The 24,294-nt window shown below is 51.7% G+C and overlaps 1 protein-coding gene across 1 annotated transcript; it reads right to left on the reverse strand.

Annotated features, from left to right (window-relative positions):
- Window positions 1–838: 838 nt before the first annotated feature.
- On the reverse strand, window positions 839–23,144 carry gas2l1 (growth arrest-specific 2 like 1). Its single transcript, XM_018749140.2, has 6 exons — window positions 22,397–23,144; window positions 20,687–21,587; window positions 7,746–7,853; window positions 6,282–6,378; window positions 5,706–6,015; window positions 839–4,351 (listed from the first exon to the last, which is right to left on the reverse strand). The coding sequence occupies exons 2-6, from the start codon at window positions 21,353–21,355 to the stop codon at window positions 2,179–2,181; spliced, it is 3,357 nt and encodes a 1,118-aa protein (XP_018604656.2). The 5' UTR covers window positions 21,356–21,587; window positions 22,397–23,144; the 3' UTR covers window positions 839–2,178.
- Window positions 23,145–24,294: the final 1,150 nt, after the last annotated feature.

Raw genomic sequence — 24,294 nt, forward strand, 5'->3', positions numbered from 1 at the left:
TTCAGCGTCTCCTGCAAAACCATCGGTCGGATTCCTTCAGGGTTCAACAGTTACCGGCTATGTTTCTGAAGACAAAGATCAGTTTGTCATGGAGGAAACTGAGGACAGTGCAAAAAAGACTTCCAGCTGCACAGTATTTCACCACAAGGATGAAATCAGTACCTGCATTGTAAAGTTAACTTCAGCAGTGCAACAACTCTGCATATACGTGAATAATGATTGTACGACCATCTCAACGCTCAAGGTAATGTAGGGACACAAGGTACACAAGGTAACACACTGATGCTCGCAGACAGCATGCACCAAAACCCCAGACATAAATGCCAGTTTAAAAAGAAATAAAATAAAATAAAAAAGAAAAATTCTTCTTGTGGCCACCAGATGACAGTATTGAGCCACACATTTTGGGTCATGAAGCAGCAGCAACATCATCATCATCAGCATCATCACAGATGTCCTTGCAATTGAGACATGATTGTAATATGACTTTGCAAACGGAAAACAGATTATGAATTAGAGTCCCCCCAGACGGTGGTTTGAGAAGTGGTGCGCTTGGCTGCAGCGCTGGCGTCTACACGTCCTCAACGGTTTGCAGCACTCCGCTGAAGGTAGACACAAGTGAACCGTGTGACAAGTACAAGTATTTCTTCAGCTACAGACCCAGTCGTGTCACACAGTAAAGCCATTCTGTGCACAGGTTACATGAACCCTCATATTTACTCCAGCCGTGATAGTAAGGTTTGCATGCAGTGTCCGTATTGTGAGCAAACTGGAGCATGCTCATATTGACACTCTCTCTCTTTCTCACACACACACACACACACACACACACACACACACACACACACACACACACACACACACTTTAAGGCGAAGGTTTTTTAAAAAAAAAAAAAAATCAAGGCAACATTTCCCACAGCAGTATTGCATAGCCAAGGCAGCATTAACATGTTGAAAAATATGAATTTTACAGTATATTCACATTATGTACACAGATTAAATACAGACACACACACTCGGTATGACACCTGTGTTCTAACATGTGGCGTTCCGGTGACAATGACACCACTGTAACAACCTATCAGAGTCTGAGCACAAGGATAAAGAATTAAATTTTCTCACCCTTCTTCACAAATCTGTTTTCCTTTCACCTGCTTGCGATTACAAAATCATTCACAACACAGCAGTTAAAAGCTGTAAAACAAATTCTGCAGTGACACTGTTTACTAAAATACCGGTGTATTTCTTACACACACAAATAAGGTAAAACAAGTTTTCCTGCACACAGCCAAGGGGTCTGCCACAATATACAACACACACAGGTCATGTGATCCCCGGGGGACCAATCAGAGCATAAGGTGGGGGAGGGGGGGGGGTGGTGGCTGGGGACCAGACCCAAGTAGCATTGCACAGAGAACGTGTAGTGTTAACTCGTTTCCGTTTCCAGGCAACTGGGTGTCAAAGACACAGCAGACGTAGTGTCACACAGCGCAGAGGAACAGAGATGAAGCGTGTTGCGCCACGATGCAGACTGTCACTGCGGTCCTCCTCGAACCATAATGTATGGCAGCTGATACCCTGTCGTCACGTTTCCGTGGAAACTGCTCAGCCAAAGGAAAGGGCCGGGATTGCCGAAGCCACTACCACATGAGGGCCAGAGAGGAGTACAGGGAGAAGCAGAGGAGTCGAATTCCATGCAGGCTGCGGTGGTATATGGATGCGAAGTCAACATCAGTGTCCCGTTACCACCCAGAACTACACGTTTCGACCGATGAAGGACCGTAGGAAGGACTGATGGAGGCTTTCCAGCACATGAGCATTGTGAGTAGGACTTGGTGTGCAAAGATCTGACAGGAAGGACAAAATAAATAAATAAAGGAGATGGAATGGTGTGCCAGGGGTCTGACTGCGACCAACGGGGGGGTTAAAAGGAAGCCTTCGTGAGCTCACTTGAAACCACCCTGTGTCCCTGTTGTCCAGTTTTCCCAGGCATTCTCTGGTTTCCACAGCAACACCCCACTGACTGCTGAACACTTCCTCTCGGGCCCATTTTCTGCCCATCTGAGCGCCTGCTGCTCTCTGTAGCCCAGCAGCTGCTTGCTCTCAAGCTGCACTTCAGTGACAGGTCACTGAGCGCCTTTGCGATGTCAAGCATCACCTCACTGCTGCACACCCCCGCTACATCCAAGAGTCATCATCCAGGCTTCCCGACTCCAGGGACGAGGAACAGTCCCTCCGCCCCGTGGGAGAGCAGCGATTCCGCGGATCGATCAAATCAGCCAAGGTGCGCTGCAGCAGGGCCTTCTGTGGCCTGCCGTAGCCATTGCTCTGGGGACTCTGGGGACTCTGAGGACAGCGGGTCGGGCTGTTCCGGGGTGAGAGACTGGTGCGCGGCTGCTCCCGGTAGCTGACTGGTGTGGGAATCCGCGACGGACCGTTCTCGGGCCGGTTGTCGGTGCGTGGCCGTATCCGGGGCCGCAGCTTCAACTTGTAGATGGAAGGCACGCGGTCCGGCTTCTTCAAGCTCTTCTTGGAGTGCAGGACGACGGCTGTGTCGCCGTCAGCAGACGGGGGCGGCGAGCAGGAGTCCTCGGAACGCACCTCGCTGAGACTGACGCACATGGACGAGCTCTCGCTGGACGAGTCTTTCAAGGAGCCGTCCTCTGAGGGAGGGAGAGGCAACGGCGAGGGGCAGAGGTCAGCAGGCGGAAAGCCATCGTCTGAGTGGACACTGCCAGGGCGGCAGATCTCCTCCAGGTGGTAGCGAAAGCCCAGCTGGTGGTCTGGCTGCTCCTCCTCTTCCTCCTCTTCCGTCACCGCCACTCTAGGCCACTCCAGCTGCTCCAGACTTCTGTCCATCAGTGCTTCAGTGGGTGGTGCCACCTGCTGTCGGTCTAGTCCCTTCTCATGGCTGCTGCTGAAGTCAGCTGAGCAACAGGCCAGCCCTTTAAGGGCAGGGTCCTGTGACAGCATCACATGCTCTTCCCTGCCAGACAGGAGCAGCCCAGTGTCCTCTGCAAAGCAGCCGATGGCCGGCAGCTTCCTGTGGCAAGTCCCGTGACCCTCCCACTGTTCACCTAACCCCTGCTTGTCACTGTAGGAGTTACAGAGCATCTGGGCGTCCCGCAAGGTTGGTCCGTCCTCCAGGAGACATGGACGCGGACCGCCTCTCCTGCTCTCGCGGAGCTCCGGCAGCACGCCCACCTTGCCGCTGACACTGAGGGAAGAAGTGGAGGAGTTGGAGGAGGAATAGGCGGAGTCCGTCACATTAGGGTCACCTGGCTGTGATGGTAGGAGGCTCCCAAAGCTCTGTTCCTGCTCCTGGTTGTGCTGACAGACAGGCAGTCGCAGGGCCCCGGGGTCCTTGGTTCTGGTCTCCTTTAAGGAGTTGGCGCCAGCCATCTGCGTGTTGGCCAGGAACTCGACTTCAAAGCTACGGATCAAATCCTGCTCCTTCTGAGGGTCCAGGCTCGGCAGCAGCTGGAAATGCAGTTCCCGCTCCTCACCTGCAGGCACTGCCCACTCGAAGCCCCGAGCCATTCGACTGAGCCCAGCAGGCCGGGGGGTGCGGGAAGCCCGGGGAGATCGGGGGCTGTGCACAACTGACGGGCGGGGGGAGGAGCGTGGGGAGGAATGGGGAGAACATCGGCCCTGCTGGGAGTGGGAGACTGGGGGCAGCAGCCGGCTCCTGCCTACTGATGGGGAGCGCGGTGCTGCTGACCTGGGGGTGGCTATTCCTTTTTTACCAGGGCTGCCAAGGCCCCCTTTAGCTGGGGAGTTGGGGTGGGGGACCGGCTGCTTCCGTGCTAACCCCCCGCCGCTTTGTTTGGGAGAAGCTGGCGGTACTTGCTTGGTCCGGGCGTCCTCTCGCCTGTCAGCATGGAGTGTCTGCGGGTCCCTGAGAGGGGGTCGGGGTCCTGGACTGGACTCACTGGCCCTGCTTTGTGAGGCCACTTTGCCCTGGCTAAGCGATCGGGGGGCTTGCAGCCTGCGAGGACCCTCAAGACCTAGTGAGCGGCCCCTCTCTGGCCTGGCAGTTTTGGACTCCCCAGGGATACCCTGGGGTGGGGTGGGCTTCAGGACCTTGTCCGTGGGTCTCTCCCGGGATTGGCTGCGGGCTCGGATCTGGGGGGGCCGCGTGTCTGGAACCTGCCCTCCTCCTGCGGGCATCTCGACGATGTGCTTTCCCTCTCGGCGGTTCACCACCAGCACAATCTCCTCTCCGGGGCGGCGGGAGCCCCCCGTAGAGTTGCGGGCCGGCCCTCCCCGACCAGCACCTCTAGAGGAGGCTGTTGAGGAGTCGCTGTCCCCTGAAAACCGGCGTGTCGCTGGGATAAACAGGTCCCTGTTCCTGCACCCCAAAGACAGCGAGACAGTTGGGGGGATTAAGAGTTAGCAATCTGTCAGCAATAATTGAAGAACCGCAGACACGATGCATCCGTCATCAGGTCTCAAGCCCCGGGGCCGATGAGCACAAGTCGCATTATGTGTCATTGAATTTAACCGACACCCTTTACCCTACAACCACAAGTCCCACCCATCTCCATCTCCTGCCAAAGTAACCTGACAGCCCCCACCCTTACCAAGTGAACGCCACTAACCAGATTAGTTTTAGTGCTGGGAAACCCTGCAGAAGCCGAGCTGGGCGGAGCTGGATTAACTCCAAGTCTTACTGACTCTACTTGTCCCAGCAGGGCGGTGTCAGGACCTCGCATTAGCTTTTAATCCATGCATGTGGCTCCTGCACAGAGACCGGAAGGAGCGAAGGCTGCGTCTGGGTTCCTGCTCACAGTTATTGCTTCCAAAAACACTGACACACTTTCTGGCCCTGAGCCAAGATAAATGAGTCTACAGCTAATAACTGCAGCAAACAAAATGGCTTCTCAAAAGTTGACCTTTCATGGTCTAATGAGCAACACACTGTTTTACAAATTCATGTGACTAAGGAGCATGGCTAAATAAACTGAAAACAACAATATTAATAACAGCCCGTATTTTAAGTGATGTTCTTTTGTCAGTATTCTGCCTGTAATGCCACTGAACGAGCAAGCTCTTTTATTTATTTATTTTTTAAACAAAAATGGAAGTTCTTCACAAAACTCCACTCATATAGAGTTCATCAGATTAGTGCTGAGATGAGAAAACCAAACCAGCACCATAAATGCAGTATTATGAGTGGAGCTCGCGTACCAGCGGCGGTTGGACAGCCGAGCCACAAGGGGGCAGCATACAAGCCAGACGTTGCAGGAATGTTGATGTTCTGTCAACATGATGTTCTGTTACTATTAAAGTGAAATGCCTATTTCAATTCACTGGTCTATCCTGTGTGTACGTACGCGTACGCGTGCGTGCTATTCGCCTTGGCTCTCCGGAGCAGTAGGACAGATCAACGCAGCGCTGATGCCTTGCTCTGTTCACAGAAGGCGCACAGCATGTGTTGTGTACCCATGCCCAGGGCTATAGGCAGGCTTGCGTGTCCCTGCAGCGTGCTGTCATATGACTGCCTAGCGACTGCTTTCAGGCTCACACCAGCAGTGTAGGACTTGTCCTTATGAAAAAAGCCTATTATGATTTTTGTACGTCCTAAAATTTTAATACTCCTTTGGGTGGACTATTAAATGATATAGCCAAACGTAGAAACCATAAGCAGTTACAAGAACACATGCAATAAAGAAGCATTATAAGCCACTAATTTGGACACACACCTGAGATTAGTGAGGAGGCGTGGCTCTGAGCGGTCCCGAGGTGGGCGGGGCAGTAAGCTAGTTGTTGGACCCGAGCTGCTGTCCAGTTCTGTGGGGAGCGAGGGCCGATGGGTGCGGCCGATACGGGACGAGGACGAAACTGCTGAGAGCAGCGCAGGCGGATCCAGGGTGCGCCGGTCTGGGGTCTTGAAAGGGGCGGTGCCTTCGGCGCGCCACTGCGGGCCGGGACTGGTGGAGCGGGACGAGTGAGCGCTGGAGGACTTGCTGTGGGAGCCCTGGCCGCCCCCTTTGGATTGCTGGTATCGGTGAGCTGTGAACAACAAACCCAACGAGCTGGGCTCAAACCTCTTTGGCCACCCACCGCATCCATCTGTCAGAGGCTCAGTGTGAATTCAGGACTAACTTATTCATGGATAACTTTTCACTATAGCTTCTGGTGGTTCATTATCACCCTGTGCTATATAGTCCGAGCAAAGTGTTGAGAAACACAAAAAAAAGCACAAAAGAACGCAATAAATAATTGGCTGGATTTCCAAAACTCTGGTCTCGGAAGACGGTTACAAGAAGTGACCTCACCAAAAGCTGCACAGCGACAGGGGTCGTGCTTGTCCAGGTAGTGCTCCAGCGTGTCCCAGCCACCACCCACTCGCACCATGACATGTGCACGCAGAACCTGGATTGGGGGGAGGCAGCAAACACAAAACACACCAGTTCACTCTGGGGTCAGCTGACACCCTTTGATGACCCTGCTGCACTGGTCAGTCCGCGGACAGGTGATTGGGCCAAGTGAGAAGGCCAGCCAGCCATCCAGCCAGGCCGGTCGACCCATCTCCCTGACCCACACGTGTGTTACTGAGCCGCCCGTCCCTCTCACTGGTAACAGCTGATTCGTGGCCCCTGCTAGACTGGTACCAGTTTTATTTGGGTCTCCTGGACACTGTCACACGACACAGAGGCACCCAATGACCAAGAGCAGAGGGGTGCCTCAAGGCCTGGTCACACAACTTAGGATGCGTTAACACACCTCCAGCTTTCCCGCAGTGTCCCTGTGCCACTGGCCCCGTTTGCTTTCCATCCGACGGCTAACGATACCCCTGTGTTGCCATGGCAACCTGGAGTGACCCGGGAGCGGCCGCTCAGTGGAGCTGTACCAAAGGCCACTCAACGGTTGCTGCTACTTTCAACTTAGTGTTTTCCGCGCAACCCAGCAGTGCTTTCGTAAAGCTGTCTGCCCTGCTCTTTCTGCTCAGTTTTGCAATCACCGCTTGTGTCGTCCTTTTTTTTTTTGTAACGTGTTGCCCCTCCGCAGCCATGTTGGGGAGCCGGCTCCTGAACCTGCGCGGGGACTTCTCGGCTAAACTGTGGCAGGGTGAGGACGTGCATAATCGCAGTCACGTGCAATGCATCGAGGTGGGGGATGGGCCGTAATCTGACAGAGACGAGGCTTCCGTGCGCGGATTCAAAACAAAAGCAGGTTTCATCCGCACACAGCTCCCTTGACACAGAAGCTGATCCGATGCTGAAAAGCTCCGACACCCTTTTTCTATGTTTGTGGTGGAAAACACACCAAACACACACACACACACACACACACACACACACACACACTCCTGCCTGTAGATTATTCATAAATACATCAACAAAAGTGGCCATATTAAATATTCAGGTTTCTCCATTCTTGCGTAAGACGCCACACAGAGCAGCCGAAAAGGGCAGATCGTGAGGTGGGGGCTGGCAGGAGACAGCAGACGGCAGCACCACCTTCTGGGCCACTGCTATCCTTTCCACGGGGAGGCGCTCAGGGCGTCAGCGAACCGCACGCCGTCAGAGGGTGTGTCAGCAAAACGAGCCTGAGCTGCAATTATGGCCTGTGGCAGCTGTTCTGAAGATACTGTCTTCTACCTCGGAGCAAACCAAGAGCGCACGTGCCAACAAAGCACCACTGAAACTGATCGCTTAACTGAGAAAAAGGGGGCAGGACAAGGAGAGAGAGTGGAAAACAAAACACACGTGCAGGAACAAGGAAGCTAAAGGTCGCACCCTGATGAAGATCAAGGCGCTGGAATCTCCAACTTTGTACTTCCCCTCGGAGACCTTCGTCATGGGAAATTGGGAGGGACAGGAACATCTTCCCAGTATCTCCCGCACCTGTGGGGCAAATACACACAGAGTGTTAAGGCTGCTTTGGTGGCCATTCACCAACGGGCAGGAGGGCGGCACACCGATCTTCCATTTGTCACAGTGTTGAGTGTGTCACTGCTCCAGCTTCATCCCAAAATACCGCCTTTTGAACTCGGAATGAGCAGCACTGCCCCGGGCCGACAGCCTTCGTTTTAGTGGGTTGTTGCCATGTCACTGCGATCTGGCTTCGGCGGCCTGTTCCAAATGAAGCAGTGCCTCACCCTCACAGGCTTGGAACACATTGAAACCGGCTGTTTCAGTGCACAGTCCTAATTTAGGCGTCCGCACCCAGTCCCTGCACTCCGCTGCCGTCGCCGCCATCAGCTATGGTGCTGACCTGCGTTCGTTCGAAACGAGAACACTCACCAGCGAAGCACTTTTTCAAACCGCAAAGTATGCTGTTAACAACACTTAGAACTATCGGTGGGTCCAATTATCAAAACGTCTCTGTCCAGACTGTACCCTGGTATTCTGCTATAGACTCTGGACCACTTCCACCCTCCACTGGACAAGTGGTTATTGGTAATAAATGAATGAAGGAATCAAAAAAATAACAGTACAGTACAAGGTATGAATAACTGTGTTAGAAATATTATACATATGTTGTTTTATCATGCAGAAAAAGCCCTTTATTGTCATATTTTAATTCAGCTTTAGGTGACATTTTTTGTGACCTACAGTGACCAACAGAAACAACAACACAGGGAAGCATTGGCCCTGATGGGCCCCAACTAGCCCATGCAGATCCACACACAGCACCATGTGAGGCTCACTGTGGGTTCGAGTGCATATCTAACGCTGCTCTCAGGGCAGGGCAAGACGAGCCACTGGAATCCCCCCCCGGGATCAGGGATGCTTTTGATGCTACTCCCAATAGTGCTCTCGGACGAGGCATGTGCACACTTGCCGACCCATGAGCTACACAGAGACAGGGCACAACAAGCAACAAAGAACACAAAGAAAGCGAGCAGCACCAGCCCAAAACACAGGGACACTGAACGTGTGATGATGAACAGAACAAAGGGTGTTACTGTTTCCCAACAGCAACATGTGTGCTGACTCACAGTAACTAGCATTCATTCATCACAACATCTTGGGTAATCCCACCAACCAGGGCTGTGATGGGACACTGGCTCACCGCGGTGACACACCCTTACGGCAGTGAGAAGTGATTTACAGCTGCAGACAGTATGGAACAGCCGAAGAGTGAAGCTTTTTACAGAGGCTCCAAGTCTTCAAGTCGTGGTGCCTCGTCCTCTGTCTGTCTGAGCCTGTCTGATCTGCTCGCAAACGCTCCTGAGATGCCCCCTTCGCTGCAGCGCCAGCCAAAGACACAGGGTCAAGTTAGGCTGATGGGAGAAGCAGTAGCAGCACTTTGGTTCACTGAATGTTCACATTTACATTTATTCATTTAGCAGATGTTTCCGCACAGCATTATGCACACAGAATTGATTAGATTGCATTATGCATGGAGAATTGATAGGAAATACAGACGTGATGGTGACAGATAGTGTGACGCAAACTGAAGGAGCTCTTAATTCAGGAGAGAAGAGGGTCTGAAAGAAAGACCGTTCCTCAATGTTGAAGGATTCAGCATCTCTGAGGGACAGAGGGAGCTATCTGCCCCATGTGAGAGTCACATGTCCATCAGTGGCAATTTCCCGTTGGGTCTAAATCTGTGAACAACAATATTCTGATTTGCTCACAGTCAACATTTCCTGCAGAACAAAGCTGCAGACAGGCTCTTTATAGCTATATCTAATGACACATTGTAAGGCTCAGTGGGTGGCATGGTGGTGCAGCAGGAAGGGCTGCCACCTCACAGTGCCTGGACTAGCATTTGGGCGTACATTCGAATGTAGCTCAGTGTACATGAAGTCTGCGTGTTCTCCCCATGTCCATGTGGGTTTCCTCCAGGTGCTCTGGTTTCCTCCCACAGTCCAAAGACCGGTGTCAGGTGGATTACTGTCCTGTGTGTGTGTGTGTGTGTGTGTGTGTGTGAGAGAGAGAGACAACCCTGTGGGACATGTCTGCAGCCATGTCTCTTTCTTTTAATGTAATGCATAAAATATATTTTTACTGAGATGTACATTGCTTTGGAGAAAAGCATCTGCTAAATGAATAAATGTAAATGTAAACCCAGCAATGGGCTTGCATCCAGTGATGCTTCCTGGATAGGGTTCCATGACCCTGACAAGGACAAGCAGTTAATAACAATGTGTGTAAGGTTCAATAATAAACCTTGACTTGTTAACTGTGTTAACTGTGTCACATTTAATTTAGTGAATTAAAATCAGCAGTTTAACATGCCCTTCATGGTGTAACTTGACAACCGGCACCGACCCTTTTTCTTGGCAAGACTGACTGCTAAATGCTGAAGCTGAGAAACACTCCAGTCTGCATGCGAGAGCAAGGCTGCTCACGAGACGGGAGAGCTGCTCGGCACAGTAAACTGAGCTCACGGCACAAAAATTACACAGAAATTGGAGGGCTGACTACAGACTGGGAGTCTACAAGGAGCTGCCGCCAAAGAACAAGAGCACTTGTGCTGATACATATTTTATCGGCATGTGAAGTCAGAGCGGGAGAGAGCGGGACAGAGCGGGACAGCACTCAAAGGCATTCTTCACAAGCAGCGCCCATCTGTCACAGTCTGACTTGGGGCAGGAGCTCAGCCTACTGACGTGTGTGAGGTGCTGTTGGCGTCCATCTCCCAGGCCGTGTGAACGCACCACCGACTGACAGGAGCCCCCCTCGATGTGGAATATCTACCCTCCGTTGTGCAGCATCCACAGCGAGTGTTCGTTCACTGCTAAGCACAAAAGTTACAATGAAAGCGAACACAGAAACTAGGGCAGAACGACCGAGCAGGGAACTCAGGAAGCAATCCGACACGCTAAACGCTGAAAACTCACTGATTTTTCGTGCAAAACGTTTGAGACACAACAGCTGGACACAGTACTGCACTAGTTTGCATCCTGACAAAAGAAACGTTCGTGCAAATGACTGTCTGCTCTATAGTCACAAAACACGTTGAAAACATCAAGATAGTAGCGGTGAAACGTGTAGTAAAGCAACTCGCTGACGGATTTGGCATTCGCCGAGACAAACTTTCAGAGTAATTTTTTGAATTACTGTTTCAGGCCGTCTCCTCTTTCCAGGAAACACGCTTGTGGGACAGTTCACTCAGTGCAAAGACCAAGGGCTTGTTTGGGTCGCGGCCCATGCGCTCCACACCCTGTTGTTCTCCTCCCCGCCTCGAATCGTGACGTCCGTGATTTCCCCCTACCCCCGAGGCGCTGGAGCTGCTGGGACTTGGGACGAAGTGCAGCGCAGTGCGATGTGGGGCAGGGTGGGGCAGGCCAGGGTGCGCCGCGCCACGGAGGAAACCGGTGTTTACGCAAACGGCCAGTTAAAGGCCGCCGGCTGATAGAGAAGATAATGGCGCTGGGAGAGAGAGCATCGAGAGCGAGTGGCCTTTGTCCAAAGGTATTTTATACATAAAATAGGCCTGATGATGCTGACAGAGGTATAATTGGAGGATATTACCCACCCTTCACAACCTTTCTACTTCATGATGTCAGCCAGTGTTGGGAATCTTATGGGGTTGCATGTACAGTTAAAACAAATCAATCCCTCTGGGAACACAAAGCCACAGAAACCTGAACGTTTCCCCATATTTATTATTTTGTGTTCAACAAATTTGAAAAAAAGAACATCAACATTTCTGCACTGATAATTATTATTACTTAGGGTAGCACACTGGTGCAGCAAGTAGTGCTACTGGCACCTCACAGCACCTGGATCATTCAGGCACAAGTTCAAATCAGAGATGTGTGTATGTTCTCTCTGTGCTCACATGGGCTTCCTCCCACCTCCCAAAGACCACATGTTAGGTTAACTGGTGACTCTAAATTGTACACATTGTACACGTGTGTCTACCCTACGATGGACTATCATCCTATCCAAGGTGTACCTTAACTAGCCTTCCACCCTGTGCCTCCAGGATAGGCTCTGCTCAGAAGTGAGTATGACATTTACATTTATCAGACACTTTCCTCCAAAGCAACTTCCAATGAACTCTATGTAGCGTGATCAGCCCACACACCTTATTCACTGCAGTGACTTACACTGCTAGATACACTATTTACACTGGGTCACTCATCCATACATCATTGGAACACACACATTCTCTCTGTCATTCACACACTATAGGTGAATCTGAACAGCAACATCTTTGGATTGTGGGAGGAAACCAGAGCACCCAGAGGAAACCCACACAGACACGGGGAGAACATGCAACCTCCACACAGATTGAGCAGGAATCGAACCCACATCCTCTCGCACCACCCAGGAGCTGTGAGACAGGAGCGCTACTCACTGTGCCACCATAATGCCTGTGGAAGTCATTTGTTTATTTTTTATTATTACCAAATCCTGGCCTATAAAGGTTTAAGGGTTTTCTCTTGCAACAAATTGACACCAAGTAGCGTTTCTTACAACTACCAAGAGGCTAATGGAGTTCTGACAACTGCGTAAGTGTGAGCCGCAACAGGCGCCCAGGTTCGAGCCGAGCCACCCGAACAGAGCACAGAGGGCTAAGCGAGAAGTGGCCTCGAGGAACCGAGGCCCAGGCAGGGCAGACACACACACAGCCCGTAACACACTCGCACTGCACCAACGGCACCAACACAGAGGCGCAAACACACTCCACGCTATTTGTGCGGTCACTTTGTGCGAGAACTGTGTTTCATGGTGATTTCCTTTTACCACCAATTCTGCAGCACACGTGTAAAAAATGGGGAGGAAGAGGGAGGCAAATCCACTGCACCACGAGTTCTGAGGTCTGTTTTCTCATTTTTTCCTTCAAGCAAATGTGTGCTCCAAGACCCCCCTCACACTTGCGAAGCACATGGGCTCTTAGCGTTCCAACATACACTCCACAGTTTTACTGCGTTTAATAAGTTACATTACGACTTAGGGGGACTTTGGAGTTGTGAACAAACTGAGTTTTGAACAGTTCTACTTGCGTTCTTAAGCTGAGGACTCTGGTCATTTGGACTTTGAGGCCGATGGGAGAATTGGGCTCCAGTTACTACGTGTCACACAAGTTGGTGTTTGGTTGCTAAGAGGAGAAAAGTGGTCGAGAGCATGGGAAGGTGGTGCACCATGCAGGTGCAAACGTGTATGAGGAGAAAAACAACATGCTCCTGTGAACAGCCCCGCCGAGGAACTGGATAGACCAGCCCCAGCAGATAGGGTGGAACCCGGGTTCAGAGAGCCTAGCGTTAGTCGAACAACTGTGGGCGCTTGCTGTAGCTCCTAGTGGGACCGAGAGCAACTGATTCCGGTTCTGCTGAAGGAACATACCAGCACTTTGTGACTTTTGTGTGGAACGAGCTGTCTGGAAGTGTGATGGCGGAAGATGGTTAAGGCTCGAAAAAGACGATGGAGCATCTTGATCCCGCAGTTCTGCACACCACGCTTCACAATGGAACACGGCGACAGAGCGATCCATAAAAAGAACTATTTCATGTGCGGCTGTGCTGCGTCTTAAATGCATTATTAAACCACAATGCAGCGGAAAACGACGGCCAGATCAGGTACTGGAGCAGAGCTGCGCATTAAAAACAAGTTTGTTCCCAATGCGGTTCCACCTGGTTACATCGAGGCTGGCCGCACCACCTGAGCCCTCTGTGGCATACACACACAGGCATGTGTTGTACACACAAACACACACATACAGTCAAACTGCCTGGTTAAGATCACGTGCAGCCAGCGGCGGCGGCACACTTGTAGGACCGTGTTCACTAACACTCACTTCAGTGACCACAGCCATCAGCACGTTTTCCTTACAGCTCCCGTCTAGGACCAAACCTGCACAGTGATGAGATGACTCTGCGCGGGTGGCATATGATGAATAAATCAATCAATATCAGTATTCATTAAATATTTGCAGGGACCTAAACACAGTGTATATCTAATTTTAAATAAAGAAGGAAAGGCTTTGCGGTTATCTGTGATACTGTCGCACGCTCAGCGTTTGGGGAGTAACGTGGCGCGAGGCAATACGAGGTGTATTTACGGACAGTGCGTTTCATTAAAATCACCAAACAAAGAAAACAGGAAGAAAAAAAAAACATACGGGAGCTTTCTGAGCGACTGCATCGGCTGAGAGTGTGGCTGAGAATGCGCTCCTGTGTCACACAAATAATTCGGGTATCTCTCACTCATTTTGCAATTCTGCTGCTTACTTTGGTGTCATTCCAACAACTGTATACTAAAATAAATACACATTATATACATCTCCCCACTGTTAAACTAAAACGGGACCAATCATTGGCTCTCACTGGACGGGGCGTGTCCTACAACCATTTGGTCAGTGGACAAGTGTGGTCACAGGCAGCGGTTCAGCCCCTAACCGTGGTAAAAACTGGCCAATGACGGTATACACGTAAAACGCAAAAATAACCAGCTTTAGAAGGAGAAAAGTACTGAGTCCAGGCCTGGTGTTTACATGGTGTTTAGCGTGAGGGTTCAAAGTGGGGCAGATAGCAGATGAGCACACGCCCTGCCCCCCCGAACAGATGATGAGGAACAAGGCAAGAGAACTGAGCTCAGCTATTTACTGATCTCATCAAGAAAACACTTCCTTGGAGCGTGCCGAAACACGCGCACACACACACACACATTCCCCAGCAAGGCCTTGGAGTCTACCCTGCTGCAGCCCGCCCACACTGACCTACTTTCCTCCTGCTACCTCTGTGTGTGTGCGTGTCTGTGTGTGTAAAATCCATTATACCACGGTTTACCGGACTGTACAGTAATGTCACTTCAGGCACAGTCTCTGTATTCATGACTTTTTGCCATTCAGTGTCACGTGCCGATGGGGCCGAGCGAAAAGGGTGTGTGCCCAGGGTGCTTCGCCACGTTAGGCGTGCTGCGACTCGACCGTCCTGCCGCCCCTCCCACCCACACATGGCGACGGTCAGGTCCAGACGAGAGATACAGAGTGCAGCTTCGCCTCCACGAGAACAAAGCCCACGGTCATCCCTTGGAGCGCCTGGGAAATGGGGGTCGGCAGAGTACTCATTGACCGCTGGGAGTTGGAGCATCCGGGGCAACAGGGACACAAGGACGGTCCTTCAGCAAGGGGGACACGGGTTATCTACAGATGCAAGCACACACGCATACACACAGACACACACACAATGGGCCCATTCTCCAGATGCACGTCCCAGGCCTGCAGTCATCGTGGTTTGAGAGGCCACACGGCAGCCAGCGGGGAGCGCAGCACTGCCTTCATAAAGTCCAGCTGCACTAGGACCACATCATCCACACACACACACACAGAGGCCAAAACACCACTTTGCTCTCATTAGTTTCACAGCTGCTCATTTCCATATACATGCAACTGTGTATGGCGGGTGTGTTAGCGCAGTGTCATGATGCGTAATTTAAAAAAAAAAAAAAATCATACGAACCGACGAGGTCAAAACAAAATCAACCAACAGTGAGGTCAAAATTTAGGACGTGTGCAGAGCCATGTGCAGAGCCATGCTAACCGGATGCACCCCCTCAGGGGGAAACAGAGGTGGAAAACGGAAAGTGGCGAGATGGGCTTTCTGGGATTCTCTTAGGAGCGACCACTGGAAAGAGGGAAGTGTGAAGGCAGCCCGGCATCATGGGTTTCCTGAACCGGCTGGGAGACGTCGGTTGGAAAATAGAGCCTCACTGTGTCTGCGATGAGTAAGAGCCAGGGAGGGGGCAGCGTAGGAGCCGCCGGTGTATTTACAGGGAAGCTGTTGTAACCAGGAAACAAGCGCTGCCGGGGGGAAGCAGCAGCCTGATGAGGAAGCATCATCATGGAGCTCAACACCTACTGCTGTTGCTGCTCTGGAGGCAAACACACCCCGGCGCTCTTCCAACACACAGCTCTGCGTACGGAGGGCACATGAAAGGCAGACAGGAGACTAGAGTGTAAGTTCAAGTCCAGATGAGAGGACGACAAGTTGGACCCCCAAGATGCTGCAGTAAAAGGTGTATGAAGAGGAAATAAGTGTCAGATATGAGGTGTTCTCAAGAAAACTCTCAATAATGCTACTGTAACTTCCCAGATTTGGCCATATTTCTATTTCATTTGAGCGACATTACTTTATTGATTCGGTTCAATTTACTTTTATAAGGTGCTCTTCTCGCGCAGTGACACTACTTCAGCAGGTCACTCCAGTGCATCTCCACATGGGACAAGTGTCATGAGTCAGACAGCAGCCTGGCGTCGCCCTCAGTGGAACTACCCCGTCCAACAGGGCCACTCTTGTCTGGAGGCAGAATCGGATCCTCGGAAGTTACTGTTCCGCTCCTTTGCATCGCGAGTGGCTCCACATCACCCCCAGAGCAGATAACACTTAAATATTTAATGGGGCGGATGCTGCGGCGGCTTCCGTAGAAGAGATGTCATCGCTGGCTTTTAAAGCTGCCTGAGGACTGACAGATTGCTCTGCGTGATCTCAGGTTCCTTCGCACCACTCAGGAGACCCATCTAAATAAAGTAGGATACACCGCTTCAACACCGGTAAAGCTCTTCCCTTGTTTCACACATCAGGACAATTTACCGGAGGATTCAAAAAACTGAACATGTGAAACCCAGAGCGACGAGAAGAGCTGCACAGTGCCATTCAGAGGCAGGGCTGGTGGATGCAGCAGTGGACCAGACGTCCATTTAAGCTCCAAGCACTACCCCCCGCCCCGCAACCCGGGCCTGGGCGGCCATCTCCATAATTACAGTTTGGCTTTAACCCCGGGGGAGGTCACACCATCCTAGGGAAGAGGAGGGGGAGGCACATTGCCCTGATGCTGGTGGCACGTCACCCGTATGGTGGTTCATCGTAATGGTTCATCCTCAACCCCCCACCCTCAGCATTGGCCCAGTGCACTGAGAACCCAGACAAGGTCAGCTCGGAAAAGGCAGAAATACATTAAAGGGAAAACTAATATGTGCAAAGTACCAGAGGGACAAACGGAACGAGAGCAAAACTGCACATGCAGTGTATTTTTAGCACGCCTATAATACCGCAGTAACACTACTCTCCTGGCCGGAAGATGTGGGGACTTTGATGGAGAGGTGCGGTGGCCTTTATTTTTCTCTGTCTTACTGATGCACACGGTTTCTCCCATAAGGCAGTTTCAGGTGGTGGTGGTGGTGGTGGGGGGGGGGGTCGGGTCCCTGATACTCTGTAGTTTAGATGTCGCTTTTGTATCCTGCGACTTACAATCTCATTCATTTCGACAGGAGGGTTACGGCACTCGTTTCTCACCCAAGGGCACAACAGGAGGGCCCGTCTGGAACACTATCGTGTAGCCCTAAGTTACAAATCCACGTCCTTAACTACGATGCTTCAAGCGTTACCTTAACCATCTTCCCGGTGGAGGAAGCTGAGCCATACATTAGGACGCACTTTGTAGAGACAAAAGAAGGCATGTCAGCATTAACACATCGACTGCGGACACTTAAACCACCTGCTCAGCTCACAATTTTATATTCATGTAGAGGTGTAATGGTTCAGGAGACAGTAGGTGGCGTAGTAGTTACAGCTGCAACCTTTAGACTTAAATTCCCCTTCCTGCTACAGTACCCTTGAACAAGGTCATTATCGGTCCATGGGCCACAGGCTTCCCACCCCCTCCCCCTTTTGAACCGCAACCCACTAGTACATTCATAAATATATCTACCATAAATAGTGTAAATGGTGTGGAATTATGCAGAAATGCAGTTACAGTGAGACACACGTTGAACGGGCGCCAACATTGAAGGACAGGTAAGGAGAGGTTGGTGGTCCTGCTGTTCCCATTGGGGGCTCTTAGTATGTACAGCATACTAATATTTACCACATATAACACATACAGACACACATATACAAATGTACATATAAACAAACACACACACACACACACACACAAAAAGTCCTCAGTGGGGCTCAGCTGGACTCTGAGTGCTCTGTTCAGATGCAGCTCCTTCATCCTCAGTGGTAAAACACAGTAGGGTACTTGCGTTCAGTTTTTGTCTGCTCTTATCTTATCACTGTCAACTTTTTACACCAGGTTAGTTACTCTTTGTTCATAATATTTGTATTTACTTGAAACTGAGGTCACAAAATCAAACCTGTTTTTGGATGTGGAATTTGTAAAAAATGCTTTGAAGGACTTTCTCGTATATATGTGTGTGTCCTGAAAAAATACAAGCTTATCACCACTGACTATTATTCAGCCACTAGTGTTCAGAACACTTTAAAAACAAAAGGTTAATTTTATTTATATTATTATTATTACTACACTCAGTCATAATTCTTAATCACTTGTCCAAGTCAGGGTCATGGCGGTCCGGAGCCTATCCTGGAAGAATAATGTGCAAGGCTAAGCCGGGTTTGCCCTGGAATGGACATCTGCCAGTCAGTCACCATGTTTTTACTGCAGTGTGTGAACAACCTGCGGGAAATTTTAAACAGTTCTCTTTGCTGGATTTTTACAACAATTATGTCTTGCAAGAAAAGTGTCCTCTATTCATCTATGTGTCTTAGAAATCACTTGATGATATATCTTGTCACAGCAGTAACATATTTCATATTGCTGTTCTCTACAATAAATATTTTCTCAATTTAAGAGACGTTGAAGAGTCAGTATGTCACTTACTGTGATTTTTACACGTGTGGCCCTCAAACCAGTTCACGGTAGCAATCGTGTCCCTTGGCCAGAGAAGGCTGGACACCTCTGCCCTAAATCGCTATAGTAAAAATTACCCAGCTGCATAAAAGGATAAATCACTGCAAGTGTTTTAACACTCTAGGTCACTTTAGAGAAAAGTGTCAGATAAATGAACAAAAGCAAATTTTCACTGGTGGTCTTACTTGGGCTCAGCACTGAGCTCCTTAAACACTGTACTATGTGCCACCTGTTTCTTTCAACTCCACAACAACATGCTGCCTCCACCCTCGCGTCTCGCCGAGGTGTGAAGCTGTGTCTGCGGAGCCACGTGACGGTGGAGATTACTCACAGGTAGTGACGGCACAACGAATCAGCCACCATGACCTCAATTGGACAGGAAATCGACACGGAGCCAAGGACACGGAGGAAACGCAGTGGGACGAGCCACACAAGGAAGGGTGGGTCACCGTGTACACGAGATACAAGGGGATCCAGGATGGTAAAGCTCAAACCCCCCTCCAAGGTATAAATGCACACCTCTGTGTTTCCATGGTAAGGTGGGGGCTGGAGGAAAGCAAGGGGGCTGCTGGTTCTATGCTGGCATGAGGCTGTGTTTACATCCCCCAGCTCTGCATGCTCTGGATGAGAGACCCAGGCTCCACCCCCCACCAGCAGTGACAGATTACATGCCGCGTACCCCCGGCGGCAGAACACGGCGGGGGCAACAACAGGGCAAGTTTTTCCAGTCCGAAGCCTCGACCGGTGGAAGCTGCAATGGCCTCACTGGCTTCATACTACTCCGCACCAGTACACAGCCTGACAGGATCTTCAGGGGCTGAACTCGCGGCGCACGCTCCATTCTGCAGGTCTCCTTGATGTCACCCGAGCATCACCACATCACCACACAACATCACCTGCTGTGGGAGTTCAGGTGACCCTCACTAACACTCACACTGGACTTTGTGACACGCTGAGATCTGCTGTTAAGAGCAATTCACTTGGGACAAGAGGGATGGTGTCCCGTCCCCTCCCCTCCCCTCCCCTCCCCTCCCCTCCCCTCGTCGGACACTCTTCAATATTGCACCGCCAGCTCATAACAACGAGCAGCAAATGGCGCGTCGCCCTACTTCTGCTCCAAAGGACAGAATCTGGACTATGTCCAAGGGTTCGGCTCCACCATTAAAATCCAATTATGTCATAATATTGTGCATTTTAAGGATCTGAGCAATAATCTGGATACGGGCTGTGTCCAACACAAATCGACAGTGGACGCATTTGTGTCCGGATTAGGGGGCAGGAACACGGGCGCTGGGGCTGCTCCGCACCGGGATTAAGGAAAAGTGGAAGTCGCTCATTTTCCCCAAGCGTGGCAGCAGCGCACTCGTTCCCTGGGCCAGGAGCTGTGTGGAATCCCAGAGTATCATGGGATGCACAGGTGGGCCCCGCTGCAGGGCACCTGACCACACGCTGCTACACAAACACTTCACTTCTACAGCGCTCCTCATGTGGGATGGTGACCATGTTGTCCCACCGGGGCACTTAAACCCACAGGTACACAGCCAGAGGCCACAGGGATGTGTGGTCACTGGAAAGGAATATAACAACAAAACAAACATGCGTTTTGTCGTTATATATATAATAAGCAGTACTCTGCTCCCACCTGTCTCAGCACAGTAGACTGCGGTACAGTACAGTACAGTGTTTGTTCTCGTATGACCCCGTGACCGTGTAAGTAGTACAGTAGTGTATCTAGCAGTGTAAGTCACCGCGGTGAATAAGGTGTGTGGGCTCATAACGCATAGAGTTCATCGACAGTCGCGCTGGAGAAAAGCGTCTGCTATGTAAATGTAAAATGTTATTTTGCCACGCGCGGTACCTCGTGTCGGCCCAACCGACGCGTTCCCACAACGTACACAGACACACACAGACAGAGCATCCCGAAAAAAGTGAGCCGCTCGTGCCACTTCGTCACGAGGAACGAGAAAAGGACGTCGGGCGACACCCCCTCACCGTCACCGCACCCCACTATTTGATTTACCCCCTGGGAAAAGCTTCCTTCAGCCGGCGGACCGGGCCCAAACCCGCGTTCCGTCACTCACCAGCTCGTCCAGGTTGCGCATGTCGCACAGGACCCTCTTCTGCTGCCACGACGGGTACGGGCTCGCGACGGGCTCCCTCGCGCCGCGGCTGCCCGGCTCGAGCCCCCCGCCCGGGGCGCTGGACTCGCCCACGTTCTCCTGGTCGCGGATCTCCTCCTCGATCTCCTCCTCCAGCTGCACGAGCATGGGCGCGAGCATGCCGAACTTGGCGCCGCGGCGCGCCACCTCGAGCAGGCACAGCACGAAGTTCTTCTCGTTGCGCCGCTGCACCAGGTCGTTGGTCTCGAACATGAGCACGTCCTTGACGCGCAGCTCCTGGCGGCACCAGGCGATGAAGTTGGACACGTTGTCGCGCGCCACGAAGGAGCCGGGGGTGACGCCGCGCGCCTGGAAGAGCACCTCCTTGGCTGGCAGCCGCAGGAACTGCGCGGCGCGCGGATGCTGGAGCTGGAAGTCGCGCGCGGCGCGCGTCACGTTGTTGGCGTGCTGGCAGAGCACGCAGCCGGTCTCGAGCCCCTCCATGAACGTTTCGGCGGAGAGCTCCAGGTTGTAGAGCGTGTTGAGCCACTCGGCCAGGTCCTCCTTCATGGCGTACAGGTACTCCTCGCTGGACCTGAAGGGCCGGATGCTTTTGGAAGCCGCACACTGGATGTTCCTCTGGTCTGCCATTCTTATTTCCACACTGTCACAGTGTCACTGTGCGTCCGAGCTGTGGCGAATCGGTGGCGCTACATCGCAGTGCCGCGAAAGACGCGCGCCGAGGCGGCCATGACGAGCAGCTCGCGCGCTTCTTTCACGCGGCGAACGAACGGTCTCGGGCGCAGCTCGTCGCGCACGCGCCGCCTCCCCGCGTCGCCGTGGAACTCGCGTCAGTCTCCGGCGTCCACATCCCGGGCAGCGGCTGGAAGAGGAGAGGAGCGGAACGGAAAGGAAAGTAAAGAAAAGGAAAGCAGGACACAGTACAGCACAGAGTTATGGGAGCGAGGCGCGCGCCAAGGTCCGCCCCACCTCCCCGTTAACCGGCGCACACGCAGCACCCTCCTCCCCCCACTGTTTTAAGAGCGCGCGCGCGACTCGTGTGGTTCGGCGCCGCGGACACAGGCTGACGCGCACTGACCGACACGGGCCGCTCGGCCACATATTCCATTACGGCTGGATAAGAGGAAGGAGACAATTAAGGAGACAATCCGTGTGTCGGCCTTTGCTCACAGCCCTCGAACCAATCAATGTCCTTTACCCAGATGGGCACATGCAGCGTATCCTCGTTAAATCCAGCAACATTTAACGCAGCTAAACACGCTCCCCGTTTCGGGATCAGTTTTATAAACACAGACAAGGCTTGGACGATCGCGAAGCACAAACCCGTCGGCGTCGGCTGAGCTCCAGAGCTCCAAAGTCCGCGGACTAACTGAACACTGGGCGAGTTTCGGGACATTCCGCAGTAAATACACGTACTAACCAAGTACTGCACACAAAAAGTCCCTAACTTTTCACACCAATTCAGTGACACGCGAAACATGCCCAAACATATGAACCTAATAATTTAAATGTCTGACGGTTTCCTTAGATTTAGTAAGATGATTTCAGCGATTGTGGAACCCGCGCTCCCCGCACAGTCATGGGTCGAAAGTGTCTCTTTTGTTTAAAGTATCATTGAATTATATATATGATATGTTATGTGCGCGTTACTTATGATAAGTCCGGTCTCACCTCACTGGCAGAAAAAAGTCACTCACTGTCCTCGCGGGATGTGACAGTCGCTGTAGCGAACAGCTGATGCTTTATTTCCCGTCCTGCACGCTGGCGCGCGGTGCTGTCGCGCGGCCAGCTGTTGGACGCTGGATGTTCGCGTCGTGTTTAAAAACCAACCGAAAGTCACCCGCAGTGGGGGAAAAACACGCAGCTTTTCATCTCCCAGTTTATTTATGGAAAAAAGGCCATATAAGCGGGTCGATCGCGCCTTTCGGGTTCAGTTACCCGCTGCGGAAAGCGCGTGTGAACAGGAGCCGAACGGAGTCGCGAAGTGGCTGTTCCTCCCTCGGGATCGCGGGATCGGGAGCACGCAACGGCCTCGGCCCTTGCACTTCCACCGAGAGCCGCGCTCAAACGGCCGGATCCGGTCGGTCCTGCGTTGAAAGGTGCTCGTCGTTACTGCTGGTTTGTGGAGCGTCCGTTCGCTTTGCGAGAGGAATCTGTCCGAAGAGGCGCGTCCCCGTCTTCAGACCCGCGTCCCCGGCGTGAGTGGTTGGGCTTTCGATTTATTCGTCCTAGTTCAACCGCCATATGAAGTTATGTCAAGGGGGAGTTAGAAGAATTGTCCAGGGTCATATTAGGTTCTCTTTTCGGAGAGTTAAAAAAAAAAAGTTTGAGATCTGGAACTTTGAGAGCAACGCATTGGAGCTATCCGGTTTCCTCCCACAGTCCGGAGACGTGCATTTCCAATGAATTGACTCTAAGTAGCCCGTGTGTGTGTGTGTGTGTGTGTGTGTGTGTGTGTGTGTGTGTGTTACAGTGTAGTGTACTCGGACTAGGTACCTTGGGCGTCAGTGGTGTCAGTGAAACACTGTACAGTGATCACTTTACACCACTTTGGAGATGAGCTCTCCGCTAAATAATAAAATAAATGTAAATTTAAAAAAAAGCAAAAGAGACAGATGTGTTGAGCTGCGGAGAGGAGCAGCAAGCATGTGACTAAGGATGATCCCCACAGATGGGGTTGGTGTCCTCCCTCACAGGATTGTCCCAGCAGCACAGAGAGGACATGTGTCCCACTGGAGAGGCTCCTCACTGCAGGGGGTTAAACGAGGTGCTGGTGACAGTTTACCATACAACTCAGTGGAGTTCAGTAATAACCAGGCCCAGAAGAGCTGTGGCTCGTGAGCAGGATCGCACGACGATGGTCACCACGGCTAACTGTGCTGTAGTAAATGTAGTAGTAAATGGTGTGTTTTCATTTATTCATCTGACGCTTTTCTCAAAAGCAATTTGTAATGATTTTTCCATTGACACAGCAGCGTAAGTTTTACCATAGCAATTGGGTAAGTCCCTTGCTCAAGGGTACTGCAACAGACTGGGATTTGAACCCATTGTCACGTCCCACGGGGTCACTGCCCCTCCTGGTCAGAGGCGGCGCCACTCAGTGCCGCTAGTTAACGCTTACCTATCACCTCACAGTCTCGTAGGACATGGAGGTATAAAAGGAGCCAGCGGAGCAGAACCGGTTTGCAACGGTTCCTAGGTTTTGCGAATTTCTACAGGCGCTTCATAAGGAACTTCAGTTCCGTTGCAGCCCCGTTGACTGCTCTGTTAAAAGGAGCCCCTAGGCGCCTGACCTGGACCCCTGAGGCTAGTCAGGCCTTTGAAGACCTAAAGAAGCGTTTTACTTCTGCCCCAATCCTGAAGCACCCTGATCCCAAACTGCCCTTTATTGTGGAAGTTGATGCTTCTGAGGCAGGGGTAGGGGCAGTGCTCTCACAGCGCCAGGGAAATCCCCTGAAGCTCTATCCATGTGCGTATTTTTCACACAAAATGTCACCTACTGAAAAGAATTATGATGTAGGAAACAGGGAGCTCTTAGCCATAAAGATGGCCTTGGAAGAGTGGAGACA

This window comes from Scleropages formosus, chromosome 19, assembly GCF_900964775.1.
Source record: "Scleropages formosus chromosome 19, fSclFor1.1, whole genome shotgun sequence".
Classification (NCBI taxonomy): domain Eukaryota; kingdom Metazoa; phylum Chordata; class Actinopteri; order Osteoglossiformes; family Osteoglossidae; genus Scleropages; species Scleropages formosus.